Source organism: Oncorhynchus kisutch, linkage group LG18 (assembly GCF_002021735.2).
Source record: "Oncorhynchus kisutch isolate 150728-3 linkage group LG18, Okis_V2, whole genome shotgun sequence".
Lineage (NCBI taxonomy): Eukaryota > Metazoa > Chordata > Actinopteri > Salmoniformes > Salmonidae > Oncorhynchus > Oncorhynchus kisutch.
In genome coordinates, this window is record NC_034191.2 from 49,121,685 (window position 1) to 49,142,317 (window position 20,633).

The following is a 20,633-nucleotide window of genomic DNA, read 5'->3' on the forward strand; positions in this document are numbered from 1 at the left end:
CAGACAACTACCGACGCCAATTCAAGGCCTACTCTAGTGGTTCCATTCAATGGTTGGAGTACTTGGCCCAGGATAAAGATATTTTTATCCAACATGCTTTGAATCGGGGGGAGAAGGCTTTTGGGCCTTACCATGTAGATGGATACACACAGATTGACGGGGTTGAGACAGTGTATGAGTACAACGGTTGTTTCTTCCACGGTTGTAAATTATGCTTTGTCCCCCACACCTTGTGTGTCCTAACCCAAAAGACTTTTGGGGAAATGTACCAAGAGTTTCAAGACAAACTGAATTCTTTAAAGGCTACTTACGGGTTAAAAGTTGTGGTTTTGTGGGAGCACGAATGGACAGCCCTCAAAAAGGCAGATCCTAGTGTTAAGGCCTTCCTTACCCATTATGACCCTCCAGAGCCCCTGGAACCGCGACAGGCCTTGTTTGGAGGCCGGACCAATGCTTTGACATTGCGTTATGTAGCTCAACCCGACGAGACAATAGGCTATGTAGATTTTACATCCCTATATCCTCATGTAATGAGTTCCTCATTCTATCCTATAGGGCATCCTGAAATTATTCACAGCGACTTTGACGAACCCCAAAATTATTTTGGTTTAATCAAAGCGACTGTCTACCCTCCTAGGGGGCTGTTTATACCTGTGTTGCCTTACAAGGGTCCTAAAGGAAAACTTTTCTTTCCCCTTTGTCGCACATGCTGTGAAAACCACAACTTTTAACCCGTAAGTAGCCTTTAAAGAATTCAGTTTGTCTTGAAACTCTTGGTACATTTCCCCAAAAGTCTTTTGGGTTAGGACACACAAGGTGTGGGGGACAAAGCATAATTTACAACCGTGGAAGAAACAACCGTTGTACTCATACACTGTCTCAACCCCGTCAATCTGTGTGTATCCATCTACATGGTAAGGCCCAAAAGCCTTCTCCCCCCGATTCAAAGCATGTTGGATAAAAATATCTTTATCCTGGGCCAAGTACTCCAACCATTGAATGGAACCACTAGAGTAGGCCTTGAATTGGCGTCGGTAGTTGTCTGGCGATGGGATAGCTATAGATTCAGGAGTTAGATAGTGTGTACGATAGGTTTTCATGCACGCTGATGCAATAGTTGTACAGCTCCAGGGGTCAATGCCCGCATCTTTGATTACCTCTTCTCTGAATCTGAGGCATCCTTCACGAAGTATAACAACGTCATTGTCACAGTATGATTCCATCTCTTTATGGAAATCAAAAGTGCCATGTCTTACGGTCTCGTACCATGTCATGAATCTCTCACGCTCTTTGGGAGACATTTGATCACACCCGTACATTTCGGGGGCTGGATAAGATCCTATATAATGTAGATTCTCCTCAGATGTGAAGAAATGAGGGAAATAGCCTTTGACAGAGTTTTCAAAACCCAAGGCCTCTGGCATTTGAGCCAATCTCATGGGTAAGAAGCTTAAGCTGTCAATGTATCTCTGTTTGAAGGCGGGGTCAACAAAGCATAATATTTTACTCCCTTGAGCTATGACACTGGGTGCCACGCCTTGCTGTATCAAAGGGTTCAGAAGCAGATAGGAGTCATAGGCCCTAGCATTGTGAGCTATAAACGTGAAGTTTCTGTACTGGGCTTTTCTAAAATGTTTTAGAAAGAGTTGGGCACAATCGGGTCCCTCGGCCGACCATTTTTCACCCTTGAAAGTCATGGTTGACACAAAAATAGGCAAATGAACCCCTGATTGCTGAGTTGTCTCAAAATCATAAAACACATATTTCTCTGTATGTTCATCTTCAGCCAAGGGCTGAATGTAACACTCATGTGTTACTTCTTGAACTGCTTCCGCGTCTCTGCTTTTCAAAGGACCTTTACAGATTGGGCAGTGTATAATTCCACAAACATGAGGTTTAGGGCTATCTATTTTAAGGTTGTAATTGCAATGACATTTTGGACATTTCTTGTTAATGTCACAACTGCTTACAGATTTACATGCCTTGGGATGCCATGTTTCAGTTTTGTGTTTTTCGTAACAGTAGGCCGAACGACATGTGCGGTGACAATCCGCACAGGGGGTCAAGTTTAGCGGCTGCATAGGGCAATGTTTATCCAGACATACTGAACAGTTGTAACGGCACGAGTGCCCCCCCATGCGTGTGTAGCCGGTATGACAGGCTGGACAGACATATGGCGCGCCTAAAAAGGCTGTGATGTTAGTTACGGCATAGTAATGCTCATTTTGCACATAAAAGTACATAGTCTTAGGATGTGGTTCGGGTATATTTTGGAACTTGAGGAGAGCGTCATTAGCCCTACTGTGGTACAAAACCACAATCTTGATGTTCAGAAAGTTTTCAAATTTGACTATGTCTGAGAAAGCCACAGCATCCTGTATACCGAGACCCACCGCAGTTTGTAGCTCGAGAGCTTTATGTAACGCGGCTTGATCAGTACATCCGGGGCTGAGTAAGTGGGCCAAACCTATGGCAAAACATAGCTTATTACCTGGATTGTGAACGTTTATGAGATAGGCCCTTTTATTGCTTATGATTTCGGACTGCATTAAACTCTCGAGCTTTCGTCTCTGACCCCCGCCCCCTTGTGGTTGGCGTACTAATTGTACTACAAGTTCGAGGGTCCTATCTGCTAGCACGTTTAAATTTGACTGTACAAGGCGTTCTAGCAGTTTAACAAATTGTTCAAGCTCTGCTTCACCATTCTGTAAAATAAGCGATACCTTGCTCTGTAGACTGTCTCCACAAATTTCCAACTGTAAGAGATCCCTAGGTTCGCTATAATCTCTGATCCTCGCTAACAGTTCATTCAAAGTGTCCATAAGCATTACGTAAAACACAGCATATTCCCGAATCTGACCCCCCCATGCGAAATTGAAAAACTGGCGAACCTCAATATTGTTGAATTTATTTCGACGCAAAACATGTACACTTCGATCAAGACCTCCCCCCTCCAGATTTACTAGGCAATTGTCCAACTGTTCAAAAACATCGTATTGGGTTTCAGACTCTTCGGACATTGGTGTTAAAGGCTGATTTATAGGTGTCTGGGGTGCCGAATTAAACCTAGCGCTCTCGTTCTGTACACTGATCTCAAGACCGCCCCCCTCCAGATTTGCTAGACATTTGTCCAACTGTTCAAAAACATCATATTGACTTTCAGACTCTTCGGACAATGTTGTTAAAGGCTGTCTTAGAGGTGTCTGTGGGGCCGTATTAAACCTAGGGCTCGCGTTAAGCTGGGTAATTAGAGATATGATGGTTTCGGGAATCTGTGTTAACATGTTTTCCTCGGAAGGCCCTGACTCATTCATACGTGTAATAATGTCTATGAGTTCGGAGGGAATCTGGGATAATAGATTTTCATCTATTGTCATTATGTCAATTACCCCCGAATCATTCATATGGTTAACTATATCTTGGAGCTCTGTAGGGATCCTGGCTAAGAGTGTTTCAATTGTCTCACTTTGGTCTATAGGGGGCGCCATCTGTCTAATTAAGGATGTGTGTGTGTGTGTGTTTACATGTGTGTTTTTTAACGGCGGTATTTGCTTGTTTTAGCCCTAATGTTTTTTAACATACGGGGTAGCTCGCTACGCCAGAATGACACATCCTGATTGTATTGATGCTCGAGTAGAATACACATGCGCCTCTGGAGTAGAGCCTTTCGTGATTTTAAACCCAGGGTAAACGCTTTGAAAAAACGTTCTTGGTCTATTTCAGAATCTGCTGTTTCCCCCACAGAATTGGCCGATTCAAGAAGGTTGGCAGCTTCACAGAACATCAAATCGTCTACCTCAGAAATGTCATTTAAATCTTTGACATCATCAGGTTTCGCTGGTGTCTTTGGAGCCTCCTCGGGGATGCTTGTCTGGGCATCCTCCGATGTTTGTGCGTTGTGTTCATAAGCCGGTGAGGAGTCTGAAATAAAAATAATACATACACAAATAGGTTATTAACCCTAAAATATGTTAAAAATGCCAAATACATTTCAGATATAAGCCTATATATTAACAATACATTAATTAAATACCTCGGCTTTTTTGACGAGGGCTGTTCTGAAGAAGCTCTGAAACCAAGGGCTGTTGTGTTTGTTCAACCTGTATTACAACATCTGCAGGTCCGGTAGATGGGGAGCCTGAAAAAAACAAAAAAACAGCATTAGGCCTTGTTTTAACATATTCCGGCATAAAAAAAAAATATATAAATATTAAAATAATAATATATATAAATAATAATATATAATTGATTCATACCTAGTCCTTGGAACGACGTCTCGTGAATATCGGCCAAGTAGAATTGTTCGGGTGAAGCGGAACTGTGGATCTGAGCACTAATTATCCTTTGGTGTTTAGAAATATGGGGGACAACGTTGTCCTGGCCAAGGGGAGTTGACCTGCCGTTTAAAGTCTCTGTTCGCTGCTTTTGGGTAAATACATCCTGGGAGTAGGGCAGAATTGTCTCGTAGTCATATGCTTCGCAGAAACCGTTCAGGCTCCATAGGGCATCGTTTAACCTTCTAGGCTTTAGGTCCTCTGTAAACATATAAAATAACTTTTAATATAAGATGCCCACACTTTTTGTTTTTAAGGTATAAATATTTTTATGTATGGAATTCTTGGAGCTTACTTACGTTGACAATTCAGGGCAGGCGTTTGTTTCGGAGACCCATGGGATGATTCGAGCTCAGTTATACCTCGGAGTATCTGCGTGAATGCTTCAGAATCTATAAAACATTCGACAATATTAAAGCTATAATCACTTTAGCTAATATTGCCTTGTTATACGGTAAGCATACTGATCCTAATGATTGTTTAATATTTCTATAACATCCCACGCTTTTCAAACAATTCCCCAACAACAACCAAATCTAATAAAGATTTATTTCAAGAACTCACCTTGTGATAGATCCATTAGACTTTTTTCCCCGATTATCTTTTTTAACGCTTCAGTCCGATAACGATTCTTGGAGTTTCTGGAGGTGCTGTTTGCATCGGAACTAAAACGCTGCTAACATTGCCCATGGTTTCTAGCGCTTTTGTACCCTACGACCTAGAGAAAAACCCCTGAATGATTTTTTTACATAGCATTTGGGGTTTGTCGTTTTTTTCGGGCTATACCCCCGCCCATGGTATATTTGACACATTTCAAACACATGGTATTGGGTGTGTCTAAACATTAGGATCCTTTTGGAGCTTCTAAAATCTCCGGGGTGCTAGCACCTAGATGCATGGGGTGTGTTGTTCTCGACATCGCTGGGATGAATGACTTTTTAGCCCCCCTAAAAAAATAGTTTTATGAAAGGCCTTTAAGATTAGGAGTCGTAAGACACAATATTATTGTTGGGGGGTAGGCATCTGTTTTGCAGGCTAGTGTAAACCTTGGTTTCAAACGACCCACCAGGCATGCAGGGGTATTTTTTTAACAAACAACCCGCCCCCCTTTTTCTGTTTTTGAAACACACACACACACACACACACACACACACACACACACACACACACACACAGCCACTACAGAAAACTCCCTCACGCACATGCGCGCGCACATGGCTTTTTCCGCAAGATTTTTCTCAGGGACAGACTGCGCTAAGAGTGAACAAACGCGAGAGTTCATAACGTGGTGAGATTCTGATTTTAAAACCATTTATTTCATTCAAAATATTTAGTACATACATTTTATATCGTTACATTCTTAAGGTATTTTACGATGCCTTTCTTACAGATCCTGGGAGCTTATGCAACCAACCGCAATTGTCCGTGTCGAGTTCACCCTCAAAAGGCAAGGCTCTCTTGCTATGTCCATCAACACATGGTAAGTTTTCACTCCAGGGGTAGATCCGCCGTCGGGCCTTTTGGTCTTGACTCTGTCTCAAGGAAAGCCTCGCCCAGCGCTTTAACTGTTCCCCATTTTGGAAGAGAATGTCCAGCTTATTCATAAGTGTTATGAAAATTGGATAATCCACCCATTTAAAACTAAACACAGGAATAAAAAAGTTTACATGTTTGCGGGCTCTGGAAGCTACCGGAGAATTGACAGACTTTGTAGCATTAGCCTTATCATAAAGGTCACAGGCTAAAATTGTCACTTTGTTGTCAGGGCTATAGTCCATTGAAGCAATTCTTAGAGCCTTGAGATCACTGCGGCCGCAGACCTGTTCTTCCAACGCATATCCTGGCACATTTGTAACACTTAGGACCTGTTCAATTTTACAAAGAGCCAGCCTGATGTTTAGCCATTCTCTCATCCCCAGAGCCGGGGGAAAACTCCCAGGTTTTGCAGGATAAAGGGGTTTGGGTCCACGGTCTGTGAATATCTTTACCGTAGAATCCTCCGGGTGGAATATGTAAGACATGTGGCCCTCACTCGTCCCCAAAAATCCTTTAAAACATTCTGGAGCTTCACACAGAACTTCTTCAAGGCTTTGGTCACTGGGTTCATGACAAGCCGAGCATAACATCCCTAAAATTGGCATAGGTGTCATTTTTGTTTAATATTCAGGGGGGTTATCATGTACAGTCTTAAACAGGTATTGTTCAGCGGCTTTATAAGGGGCCTTAACCAACCCAAACCGTGAGAAACAGTAACAGGTTGACCTGACACATGGTCACTTACTCAACCCAGGGCATGCACCCTTCTACATGACATAGGGTCATAAATCATTACATAGGGTCATAAATCAGGCTTGGGTCATCAATCATTAACGGCCTGTCAAAGGGACCCTTACTCACCCCATAGCCCCCACCTAACCAGGCTTGTCTATCAGGCTTGGGTCATCAATCATTAACGGCCTGTCAAAGGGACCCTTACTCACCCCATAGCCCCCACCTAACCAGGCTTGCCTGACCAGAAGACATGCACACGTCATCACTACATAGGGTTCCCATAGAGTTCACATAGGGTCATCAATCAAAATTTTGACCCGTGACATCTACTCTATTCTCTCTCTCGTACTCTAAGACGCTTGATATCTATGGCCCCAGATTGGAAGTAAAACTGTTTTCTTCCTTGACTGTGAGCCTCGCTTAAGTCTGAATGTGGGCGAGAAAGGCATTCACTACCAACCTACCTCCTCAGTCAGTGTGAACTAGATCACACCTAATGCATTCTAAGTAGGGTTGCAAGCTTTGAGAAGAAGTAGCCTTGTATTCTAATGCCCACATTCACAGTCAGCTTGGTTGGCCTCTGAGTTTGTGAGGATTTAAATGTTTGTGGTCTTCTATCACCACACACCATGTGAACAAAGAGAGCTTAGACAGCATTTTCCTTGAGTCCCATCTCTGCTCTACTGCACACACCAAACCACACACAAGGCATGGTTTGAGCATGCAAACATTTCATGCACACATTTCATGGTTTGAGCACACAGCATTTTCCTATGCAGTCCCATCTCTGCTCTATTGCACACCACACACACACACACACTACACTACACCCCACACCACACGCAAGGCATGGTTTGAGCACTTGTGCTCCTAAGGAAAATGTAGGCTTACACAGAAACATTTAGGAACACCATGAAAACTGTTAGCTATTAAAGCGGCAATCAGTAGTTGAAGCAACAACAAAGCAATTCCCCACGACTGTTTAGTTAAAGGTTAAGGGATGGGGCTGGAGAAATGTAAAGGCACTCAAATTCATAGAGCTTTGGATGCAAGGACTGACCCTCCATGATATCAACATTATAGTTTAAACATATTTTGAGGCTACACTGTTTGTTTACATTTTACTTTGTTTACAAACATTGGTAAAACAAGGTTATATTTAGCTTCTGTTGGGATACCACAGTTGAAATAAGCTCATTGGGCATTTATGGGTTTATGTCATACGTTTTTGAGTTTAAAAAAAATTGATGTGGTAACTAGACCGATTTAATTAGAATGGCAGATTTCAAGTTTTCATAACAATCGGTAATCAGCATGTTTGGATGCTGATTATATTGCAATCCACGAGGAGACTGCGTGGCAGGCTGACCACCTATTATGCGAGTGCAGGCAGCAAGGAGCCCTGGTAATTTGCTATCTAGCATTAAAATGATCTTATAAAAAAAGAGCAATCTTAACATAATCACTAGTTAACTACACATGGTTGACGATATTACTAATTTAACTAGCTTTAATTTAACTAGCTTGTCCAGCGTTGCATGTAATCAATGCGGTGCCTGAAACTGTGTCACTTCTCTTGCGATCAGTGTAAGCATGAGGCGGCAGGTAGCCTAGTGGTTAGAGCGTTGGACAAGTAACCGGAAGGTTTCAAGATTGAATCCCTGAGGTAAAATTCTCTTGTTCTGCCCCTGAACAAGGCAGTTAACCCACTGTTCCTAGGCCGTCATTGAAAATAAGAATTTGTTCATAACTGACTTGCCTAGTTCAATAAAGGTGAAATAAATTAGCAGAGTCCAGGTATATGCAGCAGTTTAAGTTTATGCAGCTGGCTCGTTGCGAACTGTGTGAAGACCATTTCTTACGAACAAAGACCGTAATTAATTTGCCAGAATTTTACATAATTATGATATAACATTGAAGGTTGTGCAATGTAACAGCAATAGACTTAGGGTTGTCACCCGTTCGATAAAATACGGAACGGTTCCGTATTTCACTAAAAGAATAAACGTTTTGTTTTCGAAATGATAGTTTCTGGATTTCACCATATTAATGACCTAAGGCTCATATTTCTGTGTGATTATTATGTTATAATTAAGGCTATGATTTGATTGAGCGGTGGTAGGCAGCAGCAGGTTCGTAAGCGTTCATTAAAACCGCACTTTCCTCCGTTTGCCAGCAGTTTTTCACAATTCTTGAAACACAGCGCTGTTTATGACTTAAACTATCGACTCCCGAGATTAGGCAGGCAATACTATAGTGCCTATAAGGACATCCAATAGTAAAAGATATATGAAAAACAAATGGTATAGAGAGAAATAGTCCTATAATAACTACAATCAAAAACTTCATACCTGGAAATATTGAAGACTCATGTTAAGGAACCACCAGCCTTCATATGTTCTCATGTTCTGAGCAAGGAACTTAATCATTAGCTTTTTTACATGGCACATACTGCACTTTTACTTACTTCTCCAAACCAAATTGAGCATGTTTCATTATTTATTTGAGACGAAATTGATTTGATTTATGTATTATATTAAGTTAAAATAAGTGTTCATTGTTCATTCAGTGTTGTAATTGTCATTATTACAAATATATATAAAAAAATATATTTAAAAAATTGGCCGATTTTGATCGGTATTTGTTTTTTTATTGGTCCTCCAATAATCGGTATCGGCGTTGAAAAATCATAATTGTTTGGCCTCTAGTAGTAAATGCATATTGCATTTTTTTAAATAAGGATATCCAGCAATAACATAATAGAGTTTAGGAGCACCAGAAAAAAGTATTTTAGATTTTGATAATGAGCTATCAAATCATATCAAACTTTATCAAACTTCACATGCGCCGAATACAACAGGTGTAGACCTTACTGTGAAATGCTTACTTACAAGCCCTTGACCAACAATCAGTTCAAGAAAGAGTTAAGAAACTATTTGCCAAATAAACTAAAGTAACACAATAACAAAATATAGCTTACACAAAAAAACAGCCTACATTGGCTGAGCCAATATGAATCCTAGCTACATTTCAAGCTCATCTCCTACAGAAGCTCTCCCTGTTCCTTTCTTTTTGTGTCACCACATGTTCATGTACTACTGAGGCTGCGGGACAGCGAAGAAATCATTACAATCATTTTTACCTTGGTGATTTATTTTCTAGGGGCACTGGTGCTCCCACATAAAAGTTCCAGGTAGCAAAGCAAAATCTTCAGGAGCGTATGTCTCTTAAAATGGTATCAATGTAGAGTCCTAGTGCACTATTTAGGGAATAGTGTGCCATTGGCAATGCATATGGTGACCAATGGGAACCTGGCCTGGGCCCCAGCCATCATGCTGCTGGTGTGATCTGATTCTGAATGCAGCACTGCCATAGAAGGAAATGGGACAGACCCTCTGTGTTTAGGGACCTCCGGAACAACAAGGTTAGTTGAATCAGTGTCCCAATAGCAGGAAAGTTATTCAGTGCTTATCTTTTCCATTCATTTGGGGTGAAGGTACATAACTGGATCTACACAACCAATGTCTTGGGATGTGATTGCATCTTGACGTTAGAGTACTTTGGAGGTCTGAAAACATACGTTGATTTGTAAGTGTGATGTCCTTTTAAACGTGAATCTGTAAGTAACCACAGCAGTAACCGAAGCCAGTGTTTGGTCCCATTTTCCTCTACAGAATTGGGGACATTTTACCAATACATTAGGCCTAGCTAACATGGTCTTTACACATTCATTTTTATTTTATTTAACTAGGCAAGTCCGTTAAGAACAAATTCTTATTTACGATGACGGCCAAACCCGGACGACGCTGGGCCAATTGTGCACCGCCCTATTGGACTCACAATCACGGCCGGATGTGATTCAGTCAGGATTCGAACCAGGGACTTTAGTGTTGCCTCTTAGACCGCTGCACCACTTGGGAGCCCAAAATCCCCTGCTGAATCTGAAATGCTCTTTCAGAACAATTTTTTCTTTTTCTTTCTCTGTATTATTTGTTTTCAGATGTTCCATTCAATTTGATTCAACTGCTCTGATCGTTTGAAACTTTTGGTTTCAGACAGAGTGAGATTCAATTTCTAGTTTCCTTTCCCCTCAACTGGCAGTGGTTGCAGCATGGCTCTGTTCTCTTGTGCTTTGTCTTTCTCGTCTGCGTTTGTGGTAAATGAAAATTGTCACGTTACACTGTGTGAATCATCACTGTATTTCCTGCAACTCATAGATTGATGGGTTTATGGTACGCAAGCTTTGTTTCCTGGATCTACTCGGCAACAGAGATTACCGTGTCTTGTGATTGGCTGACCTTAGATCCTTAAACTTTTGACCTGATAGCTTTCAAATGATGATGATGACCCTTTTGAATCAAGGGGCGATTCTCGTTTAGGAAAAAGACCGTCCTCTCCTCCGACTCCTCTGTCATCTCTCCTCCGTGACCTAGAAACAGATAAGTGGTTGAGTGCTCGACAAGTGTCTATCGTTATTAGGTGAACGGAGCAGTCTGCCTCTGTCCTCGATTGCTTCCTCCCGTGGAGTCTCCTCAGCTGAAATCTGCCACACCCCCTTGAATCAGCTGTTTTTTTCTCGGAGGAGAAAAGCATGCACACATTTAAAAACAATATGTTAATTGTCCTTTTAACTCTAAAATGAATTATTACCACTTCACACATTCTCATTTCATATAAGTGCATTTGTTTCCACGTTTCCTCTCGTCAATTACCATTGCCATTTTTCAAAGGAGGAGAGGACAGTGGAGTAATCAAAACCAATTGACAATCTCCCAAGAATGGCCCATCCCTTTGCTCAGCAATACAATAGGCAGCCATTTTACCCCTTCAACTCAGAGAGGACTGGACATCAGACAATAATAAATAATTTGATCTTCACTTCTGGCAGTGTGATCCACAGGTAGACACCATGAACTACGTGGGCCAGCTGGCAGGCCAGGTGCTGGTGACTGTGAAGGAGCTGTATAAGGGCATCAATCAGGCCACGCTTTCCGGCTGCATCGACGTGGTGGTGGTCAGACAGCCTGACGGGACCTTCCACTGCTCCCCCTTCCATGTACGCTTCGGGAAACTTGGCGTGCTGCGCTCCAAGGAGAAAGTGGTGAGTTTGTGGATAACTGAGGAAGAGAGAATGAGAGGGTTGGGGGTATAGTCAAGCAGAGCTTCCTCAAACTGTAAGCATAACGCACATGGCCAAGGATGACCTCACCCCCATATGTCCCAAATGGCACCCTATTTCCTCATACAGTGCACTACTTTTGACCAGGGCCCATGAGACTGGTTAAAAGTGATACAATGTATTAGGAATAGTGTGCTATTTGGGATGCATACCTTGTTGCTGTATTCCCCATTATCTTTGGCCGCTTGATGTCGACAACCTTTGCCCCAGGTCTGTCATGGCAGTTTAGTATGACAGGGTTGCATGTCTTTGTTACCCTCTGTCACATGCATAACTGGCATGCAATTATGGCCCTTTCATATTGCTGTGTAGAGGTGCTTCTGCCTGACACAGATCCAGGTATTAACCTTCCTCCTGAGAGCGGAGAGTGAATAGGGGGAGGACAACCAGGCTAGCTCATCATCCCTGAGACACTGCGGCTTGTATCCCAAATGGCACCCTGTTCCCTATTTAGTGCACTACTTTTGACCAGGGTCCATTAGGGCTCTGGTCAAAAGTAGTGCACTAAATAGGGAATAAGATGCCATTTGGGATGCTGGCAGGAACATCTCTCTACTGCTTCTGCTACCGTTAGCCTCAGTCACTATGGCAACCCAATTTTAGATTTGCCTCTGCATAGCGAAGAGGAGAGCTGGCCTTTTATACAGTACAGAGAGGAATGTAATGAAACAGTGTGGGAGGATTGACCCAGCATCAGGTAGTGGATTTGTTGATGGTGCTATTTTTTATAAGATCCTTTTTGAAACTCGTATAGCTACTCCACAGGTTGCATTATTGATGGACAGAAAACATTTCCCCTCATCGCATTTCTCTTGAGTCAAGTGTCTCTTTATTCTCTTTACAGAAACAGACCATTAATACTCTGTCTGCATCCCAAATAGATGTTTAGCCGGAGCCGCCTCAGCCTGACTAAACTAAGGCGGTATCAGTATCCTTCCTTAGAGCACCTTTTATTTCATTTTATTTTATTTCACATTTATTTAACCAGGTAGGCCAGTTGAGAACAAGTTCTCATTTACAACTGCAACCTGGCCAAGATTAAGCAAAGCAGTGCGACAAAAACAACAGAGTTACACATAAACAAACGTACGGTCAATAACATAAAGAAAGGAAAAATAGAGAAATCTGTGTGCAAATGTAGAAGAGTAGGGAGGTAAGGCAATAAATAGGCCCTAGACGCAACATTAATGACAATTTAGCATTAATACAAGAGTGATAGATGTGCAGATGATGATGTGCAAGTAGAGATACTGGGGTGCAAAAGAGCAAGAGGATAAGTAACAATATGGCAATAAGGTAGTCGGGTGTGCTATTTACAGATTGGCTGTGTGCAGGTATAGTGATTAGTAAGCTGCTCTGACAGCTGATGCTTAAAGTTAGAGAGGGAGATATAAGACTCCAGCTTCAGAGATTTTTGCAATTCGATCCAGTCATTGGCAGCAGAGGACTGGAAGGTAAGGCGGCCAAAGGAAGTGTTGGCTTTGGGGATGACCAGTGCAATATACCTGCTGTAGCGCCTGCTACGGGTGGGTTTTGCTATGGTGACCAGTGAGCTGAGATAAGGTGGGGCTTTACCTAGCAAAAACTTACAGATGACCTGGAGCCAGTGGGTTTGGCCATGGATATGTAGTGAGGGCCAGCCAATGAGAGCATACAGGTCGCAGTGGTGGGTAGTATATGGGGCTTTGGTGATAAAATGGATGGCACTGTGATAGACTACATCCAGTTTGCTGAGTAGAGTGTTTGAGGCTATTTTGTAAATGACATCGCCAAAGTCAAGGATCGGTAAGATAGTCAGTTTTACGAATGTATGTTTGACGGCATGAGTGAAGGAGGCTTTGTTGCGAAATAGGAAGCCGATTCTAGATTTAATTTTGGATTGTAGATGCTTAATGTGAGTCTGAAAGGAGAGTTTACAGTCTAACCAGACACCTAGGTATTTGTAGTTGTCCACATATTCTAAGTCAGAACCGTCCAGAGTAGTGATGTTAGTCAGGCGGGAGGGTGCAGGCAGCAATCGGTTGAAGAGCATGCACTTAGTTTTACTAGCATTTAAAAGCAGTTGGAGGTCACGGAAGGAGTGTTGTATGGCATTGAAGCTCGTTTGGAGGTTTGTTAGCACAGTGTCCAAAGAAGGGCCAGATGTATACAGAATGGTGTCGTCTGCGTAGAGGTGGATCAGAGAATCACCAGCAGCAAGAGCGACATCATTGATAGATATATATATATATACACACACACACACACACACACACACACACACACACACACACACACACAGAGAAGAGAGTCGGCCCGAGCATTGAACCCTGTGGCACCCCCATAGACAGCCAGAGGTCTGGACAACAGGCCCTCCGATTTGACACACTGAACTCTATCTGAGAAGTAGTTGGTGAACCAGGTGAGGCAGTCATTTGAAAAGCCAAGGCTGTTGAGTCTGCCAATAAGAATACAGTGATTGACAGAGTCGAAACCCTTGACCAGGTCGATGAAGATGGCTGCACAGTACTGTCTTTTACCGATGGCGGTTATGATATCATTTAGGACCTTGAGCTTGGCTGAGATGCACCCATGACCAGCTTGGAAACCAGATTGCATAGTGGAGAAGGTACGGTGGGATTCAAAATGGTTGATCTGTTTATCAACTTGGCTTTCGAAGATTTTAGACAGGCAGGGCAGGATGGATATAGGTCTATAACAGTTTGGGTCTAGAGTGTCTCCCCCTTTTGAAGAGGGGGATGACCGCGGCAGCTTTCCAATCTTTGGGGATCTCAGACGATACGGAAGAGAGGTTGAATAGGCTAGTAATAGAGGTTGCAACAATTTCGGAGGATCATTTTTTTAACAATAGACAGAAGGGCAATTCCTTCTGCACAAACAGTCAAGGAGGAGGCTGATAAACTCGTGGATACCATTTTTACATCTCTGTGTCCAGTATGAAGGAATTTAGAGGTAGTTTTGCAAGACAATGCTAACTAGCATTAGTGCAATGACTGGAAGTCTATGGGTATCTGCTAGCATTAGATCGCGGAACTACTTGTAACTTCCTTTATTCTGGACACAGACACATACATGTGGTATCCATGAGTTCATCTGACTCTGGGGAAGTACATAATGGGCCTCATTACCAAAATCACAAAGTATCCCATTAAGCTTAACAGTAAACACTATGATGTACTGCAGGCAGGTCATCATCGGTTGGCCAAGTTTGCATTCAGGAACCATAGCATAGTGTTAGCCTAAAAATAAAAAAAAAGTGTTATTTTGAGCTTGCAAGCACACAATAATAAGAAGTAGGCCTATGCCTAATATCTAGAGTGGTCTTGCTGAATTAAGCAAGCACACTATAACATTGTGTGGAAGCTGTTTGTTTATGAATGCCTTGGTTTGTTACTGGATGTTATTGTAAAGTGTTGTTTTGAGAATGTTTGATAAATTCACAGTCATACCTTCTCATGTGGTTACCAGGCCTCAGTTAAACGTCAGTTTCACCTAGTAATTCAGTTGCATCTTCCAGTTAGTAGACTACGGGCTGTATACAGTATATCAAGCACCTTCGAATAGGAGTGCCCCCCCTGTCCATGTAATCTTATGGGCAAAACTGATCCTAAATCAGCACTTCTGGTCTGATATGCTTGATACCTATTGCCCCAGAGTTCCTCCATAAATCGGTGGCTGACCTTTCCATTACCTCTGCAGATTGACATTGAGATCAATGGAGAACCAGTGGAGCTGCACATGAAGCTGGGGGACAACGGAGAGGCCTTCTTTGTTCAGGAAACGGAGCAGCATAATGTGAGTTTTTATTTATTTATTGGTCAACCACTGTTGACACAGCTTATTACTGACTATGTATCCCAAATGGCACCCTATTCCCCCCCAAAAATTCACTTATTTTGATCTAAAGTAGTGCACTATGTATGGAATAAGGTGCCAATGGGGATGCATTCTATAACGTAAACTTGTGACTCATCTCTCTTTTTGTCACCCCGTCCCAGGAGATCGTCCCTGCCCACCTTGTGACTTCGCCCATCCCGACAGAGGAGGCTCTGTGGAGGGGCAGAGAGTCTAGAGCTGGAGGGTCGGGTCTGGAGGGTGGGCTGCAGCCCCCTCAGGGGTGCTCAGAGGACCCAGCCTCCTCCTCTGCCACCCTCCTCCCCCCCAGCACCACAGCAGGGAAAAAGAAGAAGAGACGCAGGAGGAAGCACAAAGCAGATCCCCGGAAGGAGGAGCAACAGACCCCTACTGCTTGTGGGGAGGAGGTCTGTGAGCTGAGCTCAGACGATGAGCACGGTGGCACACACAACAACAGCAGGTAAATCCATGGAAGTTGGGGTACCTACAAAATGGCACCTTATTCCCTACATAGTGCACTGCTTTTGGCCTATGGGCCTTGGTCAAAAGTAGTGCACTACTGTATGTATGGAATAGGGTGTCATTTGGTATGTATTCTGGGTCTGGGTGGGTCTGCTCTGCATAGTGTTTAGTGTTAACCCTGCGGTTGATGGTGTGATGTTCTTTACCTCCTCAGGGCCTCTTCGTTCTCTACAGTGAAGGACACAGTGGAAAACAGGCAGCACCCCACCCTCCACTCTCTGGACAGATATCCTTTCTCTGATGGAGACTGGTCTACCGGCGGCAGCCTCAGGTATGACCCCCTCAGTCAGTCAGTCACTTATTAACTTCTTATTCAAATATTTACACAGATCATACACACAGACAGGATCATTAGAGATTTTTAGTTTCTTAGGATTTGACGAAACCGATACTAGGGCTGGGGAGTCAATCCAAGGCACGTTGTGGGGCAGCGCACTGGACAACTGCCAATGCACCTTTTAAAGGCGCAATGTCTCTGACGTGATGTTGGTTCAAGCAAAAATGACCTTAAAAGGTGTGTTGCCGGCTGTCCAGTTTACTGCTCTGTAAACATGCATTGCTGTCAATCCTGGCCCTAGGTAGATTTAAATTGAAGTGCTACGACAAACGTAAAAAAAATAGGCCTGTGGAGCTGTGTATACATGTCATCTTGTGTTCAAAGTGAATGTATTGGGAGTTTTTTTGTTGTTGATTTCAGCAGATCCTCGAGATCCCTGTCCGAGCCCATGTCTCCAAAGAGCGACTCTGAGCTGATGGTGAAGTCATCAGAGAGCATGCTCAGAGCAGAGTCGCACATGCAGTGGTCCTGGGGAGAGTTCCCAGAATCCACCAGGGTAAGGCCTGGGTCTTGCTTCTCAAATGGCACCCTATTCCCTATATAGTGCGCAACTTTTGAACAGAGCCCATAGGCCACTATTGGGAATAGGGTGCCATTTGGGAAGTATAGACTGTATGTCCTCCATCTCAGAGATGGAAACATGCCAGAATTGTCATGACATGAATATACCCATACCCACTTATTTCATATTGGCTCTCTTTGTCCAGGTCTGTAAGAAAGAGCGCTCGGAGCTGACTAAGACTGTAACTATAACTCCATCAGAGAGCACCCACTTCAGGGTCATCTTCAGCTCTGAGGCCATGGGGGTGGAGGCAGGGGGCATCCACAACACTCTGGACCCTGTGTGTGGACCTGCCATCGTCAAACCAGAACCCCGGACTCCCAAACAAAGTGCCCTCCATAGCTCCAAACACCACCCACCTGACTCTCTATCTGAAACCCATTGTCCCCCCCAACCTGAACAGTGTCCCCTCAAACTAGAGCCAGGTGCTCTCACAGCAGAGCCCTATCCCAACCCCACCCCCCTTCTGCCCAAGCCTGAGCGTAGGGCTCGTTGGACCTCCACTCCCCCCAGTGTGCTTGGTTCCAGCCGGAGGGACAGTGGCTCTGCTGCCTGTGGGGCCAGCCGCATGGCTGGGGACCTGGGGCCCATTGGCTCCAAGACTGACTCCCCGTCCAAGAGGAGAGGTACTAATTGCGCAGAGTAAAAGCAACCAAGCTTATTTAAGAAACCACATCTAAAGTATAGCCCTCTGTTGTCCATGACAGAGTCTTCATGAACATGAAGTCTTCACAGGACCTTTATGTCCCCTATTTATTTGATATTGTGTCCCCTATTTTAAGAACCCCATAGCGTTGTCACTTCAGAATGGTGTGATGGCAACAGAGAGGAAATTACTTATTCATGAGCTCAGACAGTGTTATTGACTAACGTTACACCCAGACAGTGTTTGGTAGAGCAGTGTTTTAGAATACAATAACAGGAAGGAAGTGGTTTGCTTTGAGGTCTGGGAAGTTCTTACTTGCCTCTCAGGCTGTGTCTCAAATGGCACCCTATTCTCAATATAATGAACTACCTTTGACCAGGACCCATAGGGCTCTGGTAAAAAGTAGTGTGCTATAATAGGCAATAGGGTGCCATTTAGGATGTACCCTCCGTCTGAATGGTTTACAGAATGCTTAGAGATTTCCCAGAAGTGAAAAAGGTGAACAACAGTATTTGTGAATGGTTTATAAGAATGTGAACATTGATGATTTTTATGAATGTTGACGGTTTCTCTGTGACGAAGGTGTGAGAAAGAGGAGTCAACACCAGGGTCCTGAGGATATTTACCTGGATGACCTGAATGCTATGGAGCCTGATATTGTTGCACGCTACTTAGGTCCCAAGAGGTAACTCATCATGTCTTTCATCGCATGTATTGTAGCCCTATTCCCTTTATAGGCACCCCGTTCCCTTTATAGTGCACTACTTTTGACGAGGGCCTGTATTCTGTTGTAGTGACTGACCAGTCTGTGGTTATGTCTGTGTGTTGCAGTGAGTCCGAGGTGGTCCCTAAGCACTGGGTAGAGGTGGGCCGGCGCGATGGGTCCCAGTCTCCCCAGTCTGTGGGCAGTGCAGCGGCCGACAGCGGGACCGATTGTCTGTCTGACTCGGCTGGGGATCTACCAGATGTCACCCTGTCTCTCTGTGGAGGGGTCGGAGAGAACTCTGAAATCTCCAAAGGTAAGGTTTCCTACTCTGTGTAAGTGTTGAATTATAGTGACTAGTGCTGTTTCCCAAATTGCACCCTATTCCCTAGTATAATGCCTTGCATTTGACCAGGGCCTGTAGGGAATAGGTTCCATTTGGGATGTAGCTTAGGACCTTGATAAGTACGCAAATCATAAACTAGTACACTATTACTCACTAATGCCACAAATAATAATAAGACTTATGATAATAGTGATGCAAATGCTTTGATTTGTTTTTTATTGCAGAGAAATTCATGGAGCACATCATCACATATCACGAATTTGCTGAAAATCCAGCAATTATTGACAATCCCAATTTGGTGGTTAGAATTTCAAACCGGTGAGTCGTTACAGCCGTCATATTCATACTAATTCATCTTACTACATTGTACTAATTCTTAGACTATGACATTTTGAACATAAGATCACAATTAGATTTCCTTGAACTTGAAACTTATGACAATTATTTTTATTACACACATACAATATACTTTATATGGACTTAGTTTACAAAACATTAAGAACACCTGCTCTTTCCATGACATAGACTCACCCGGTGAATCCAGGTGAAAGCTATTGATGTCACTAGTTAAATCCACTTCAATCAGTGCAGATGCAGGGGAGGAGACAGGTTAAAGAAGGATTTGTAAGCCTTGAGGTAATTCAGACATGGATTGTGTACGTGTGCCATTCAGAGGGTGAATGGGGCAAGACAAAAGATTTGTGCTTTTGAATGGGTTATGGTAGTAGTTGCCAGGCGCACTGGTTTGAGTGTGGCAAGAACTGCAACGCTGCTGGGTTTTTCACGCTCAAAAGTTTCCTGTGTGTATCAAGAATGGTCCCCCACCCAAAGGACATCCAGCCAATCTGACACAACTGTGGGAAGAATTGGAGTCAACATGGGCCAGCATCCCTTTGGAACGCTATCAACACCTTGTAGTCCTTGCCCCGACGAATAGAGGCCGTTCTGAGAGAAAAAGGGGGTGCAACTCAATATTGTGTTTTATACACGCCATGTATATAAATGCAAAATGCGACAATTTCTAAGATTACAGTTCATATGAGGAAATGTTTAATCAGCTTCTTGATATGCCACACTTGTCAGGTGAATGGATTATTTTGTCAAAGGAGAAATGCTCACTAACAGGGATGTAAACAAATTTGTGACCAAAATCTGAGAGAAATAAGCTTTTTGTGCGTATGGAACATTTCTGGGATCTTTTATTTCAGCTCATGAAACATGGGACCAACACTTTACATGTTGCCTTGCATTTATATTTGTGTTCAGTGTGTATATTTACACACTGAGCAAAGCTCTCATCAAGTCAATGGGTGGCTACTTTGAATGATCTCAGATATAAAATATATTTACATTTGAACACCCTTTTGCTTACTACATGATTCCTTGTGATATTTCATAGTTTTGATGTTTCATAGTTTTGAGGTTTTCAAATGTTTCCAACTTTTGACTGGTACTGTTTGATATTTATATATATATATATATATATTTTATTTTTATTATTATTATTTATTTTTTTACAGATATTACAACTGGACATTGGCAGCTCCGTTGATACTGAGTATGCAAGCTTTCCAGAAGAACCTGCCCAAGGTAGATCACAAGTAATGCATTAGAACTGTATGTTGTAACTTCAACATTCTGTGCGTGTACTCATAAATACTTAATCTCAGGCCACAGAAGAGGCGTGGGTGAAGGAAAAGATGCCTAAGAAGTCTGGCCGCTGGTGGTTCTGGAGGAAGAGCAGCGTCAAACAGGTAGGAAATGCATCCCAAATTGCACCCTATTCCCTATATAGGGGTTCTGATCAAAATGAGCGTACTACATAGGGAATAGGGTGCCATTTGGGACGCACTACAGGGTGTTCTTGCAGTACGCTTT

General features: G+C 43.1%; 1 protein-coding gene across 7 annotated transcripts in view; it reads left to right on the forward strand.

The window, feature by feature from the left end:
- The window catches only part of LOC109908788 (phosphatidate phosphatase LPIN2), a 57,463-nt gene that overhangs the window by 31,214 nt on the left and 5,616 nt on the right, over window positions 1-20,633 (forward strand). For 2 of the 7 annotated variants that reach the window (XM_031796221.1, XM_031796219.1), the window contains exons 2-12: window positions 11,494-11,706; window positions 15,484-15,579; window positions 15,783-16,099; window positions 16,316-16,432; window positions 16,862-16,994; window positions 17,206-17,686; window positions 18,289-18,391; window positions 18,538-18,725; window positions 18,980-19,073; window positions 20,276-20,345; window positions 20,426-20,509. In XM_031796221.1, coding sequence (XP_031652081.1) covers window positions 11,515-11,706; window positions 15,484-15,579; window positions 15,783-16,099; window positions 16,316-16,432; window positions 16,862-16,994; window positions 17,206-17,686; window positions 18,289-18,391; window positions 18,538-18,725; window positions 18,980-19,073; window positions 20,276-20,345; window positions 20,426-20,509 — 1,875 coding nt within the window. In that variant the 5' untranslated portion in view covers window positions 11,494-11,514. Of the gene's footprint in view, window positions 1-11,493; window positions 11,707-15,483; window positions 15,580-15,782; window positions 16,100-16,315; window positions 16,433-16,858; window positions 16,995-17,205; window positions 17,687-18,288; window positions 18,392-18,537; window positions 18,726-18,979; window positions 19,074-20,275; window positions 20,346-20,425; window positions 20,510-20,633 lie in introns of all 7 variants that reach the window. The other 5 variants (XM_031796217.1, XM_031796220.1, XM_031796218.1 and 2 more) reach the window with 3 other exon arrangements.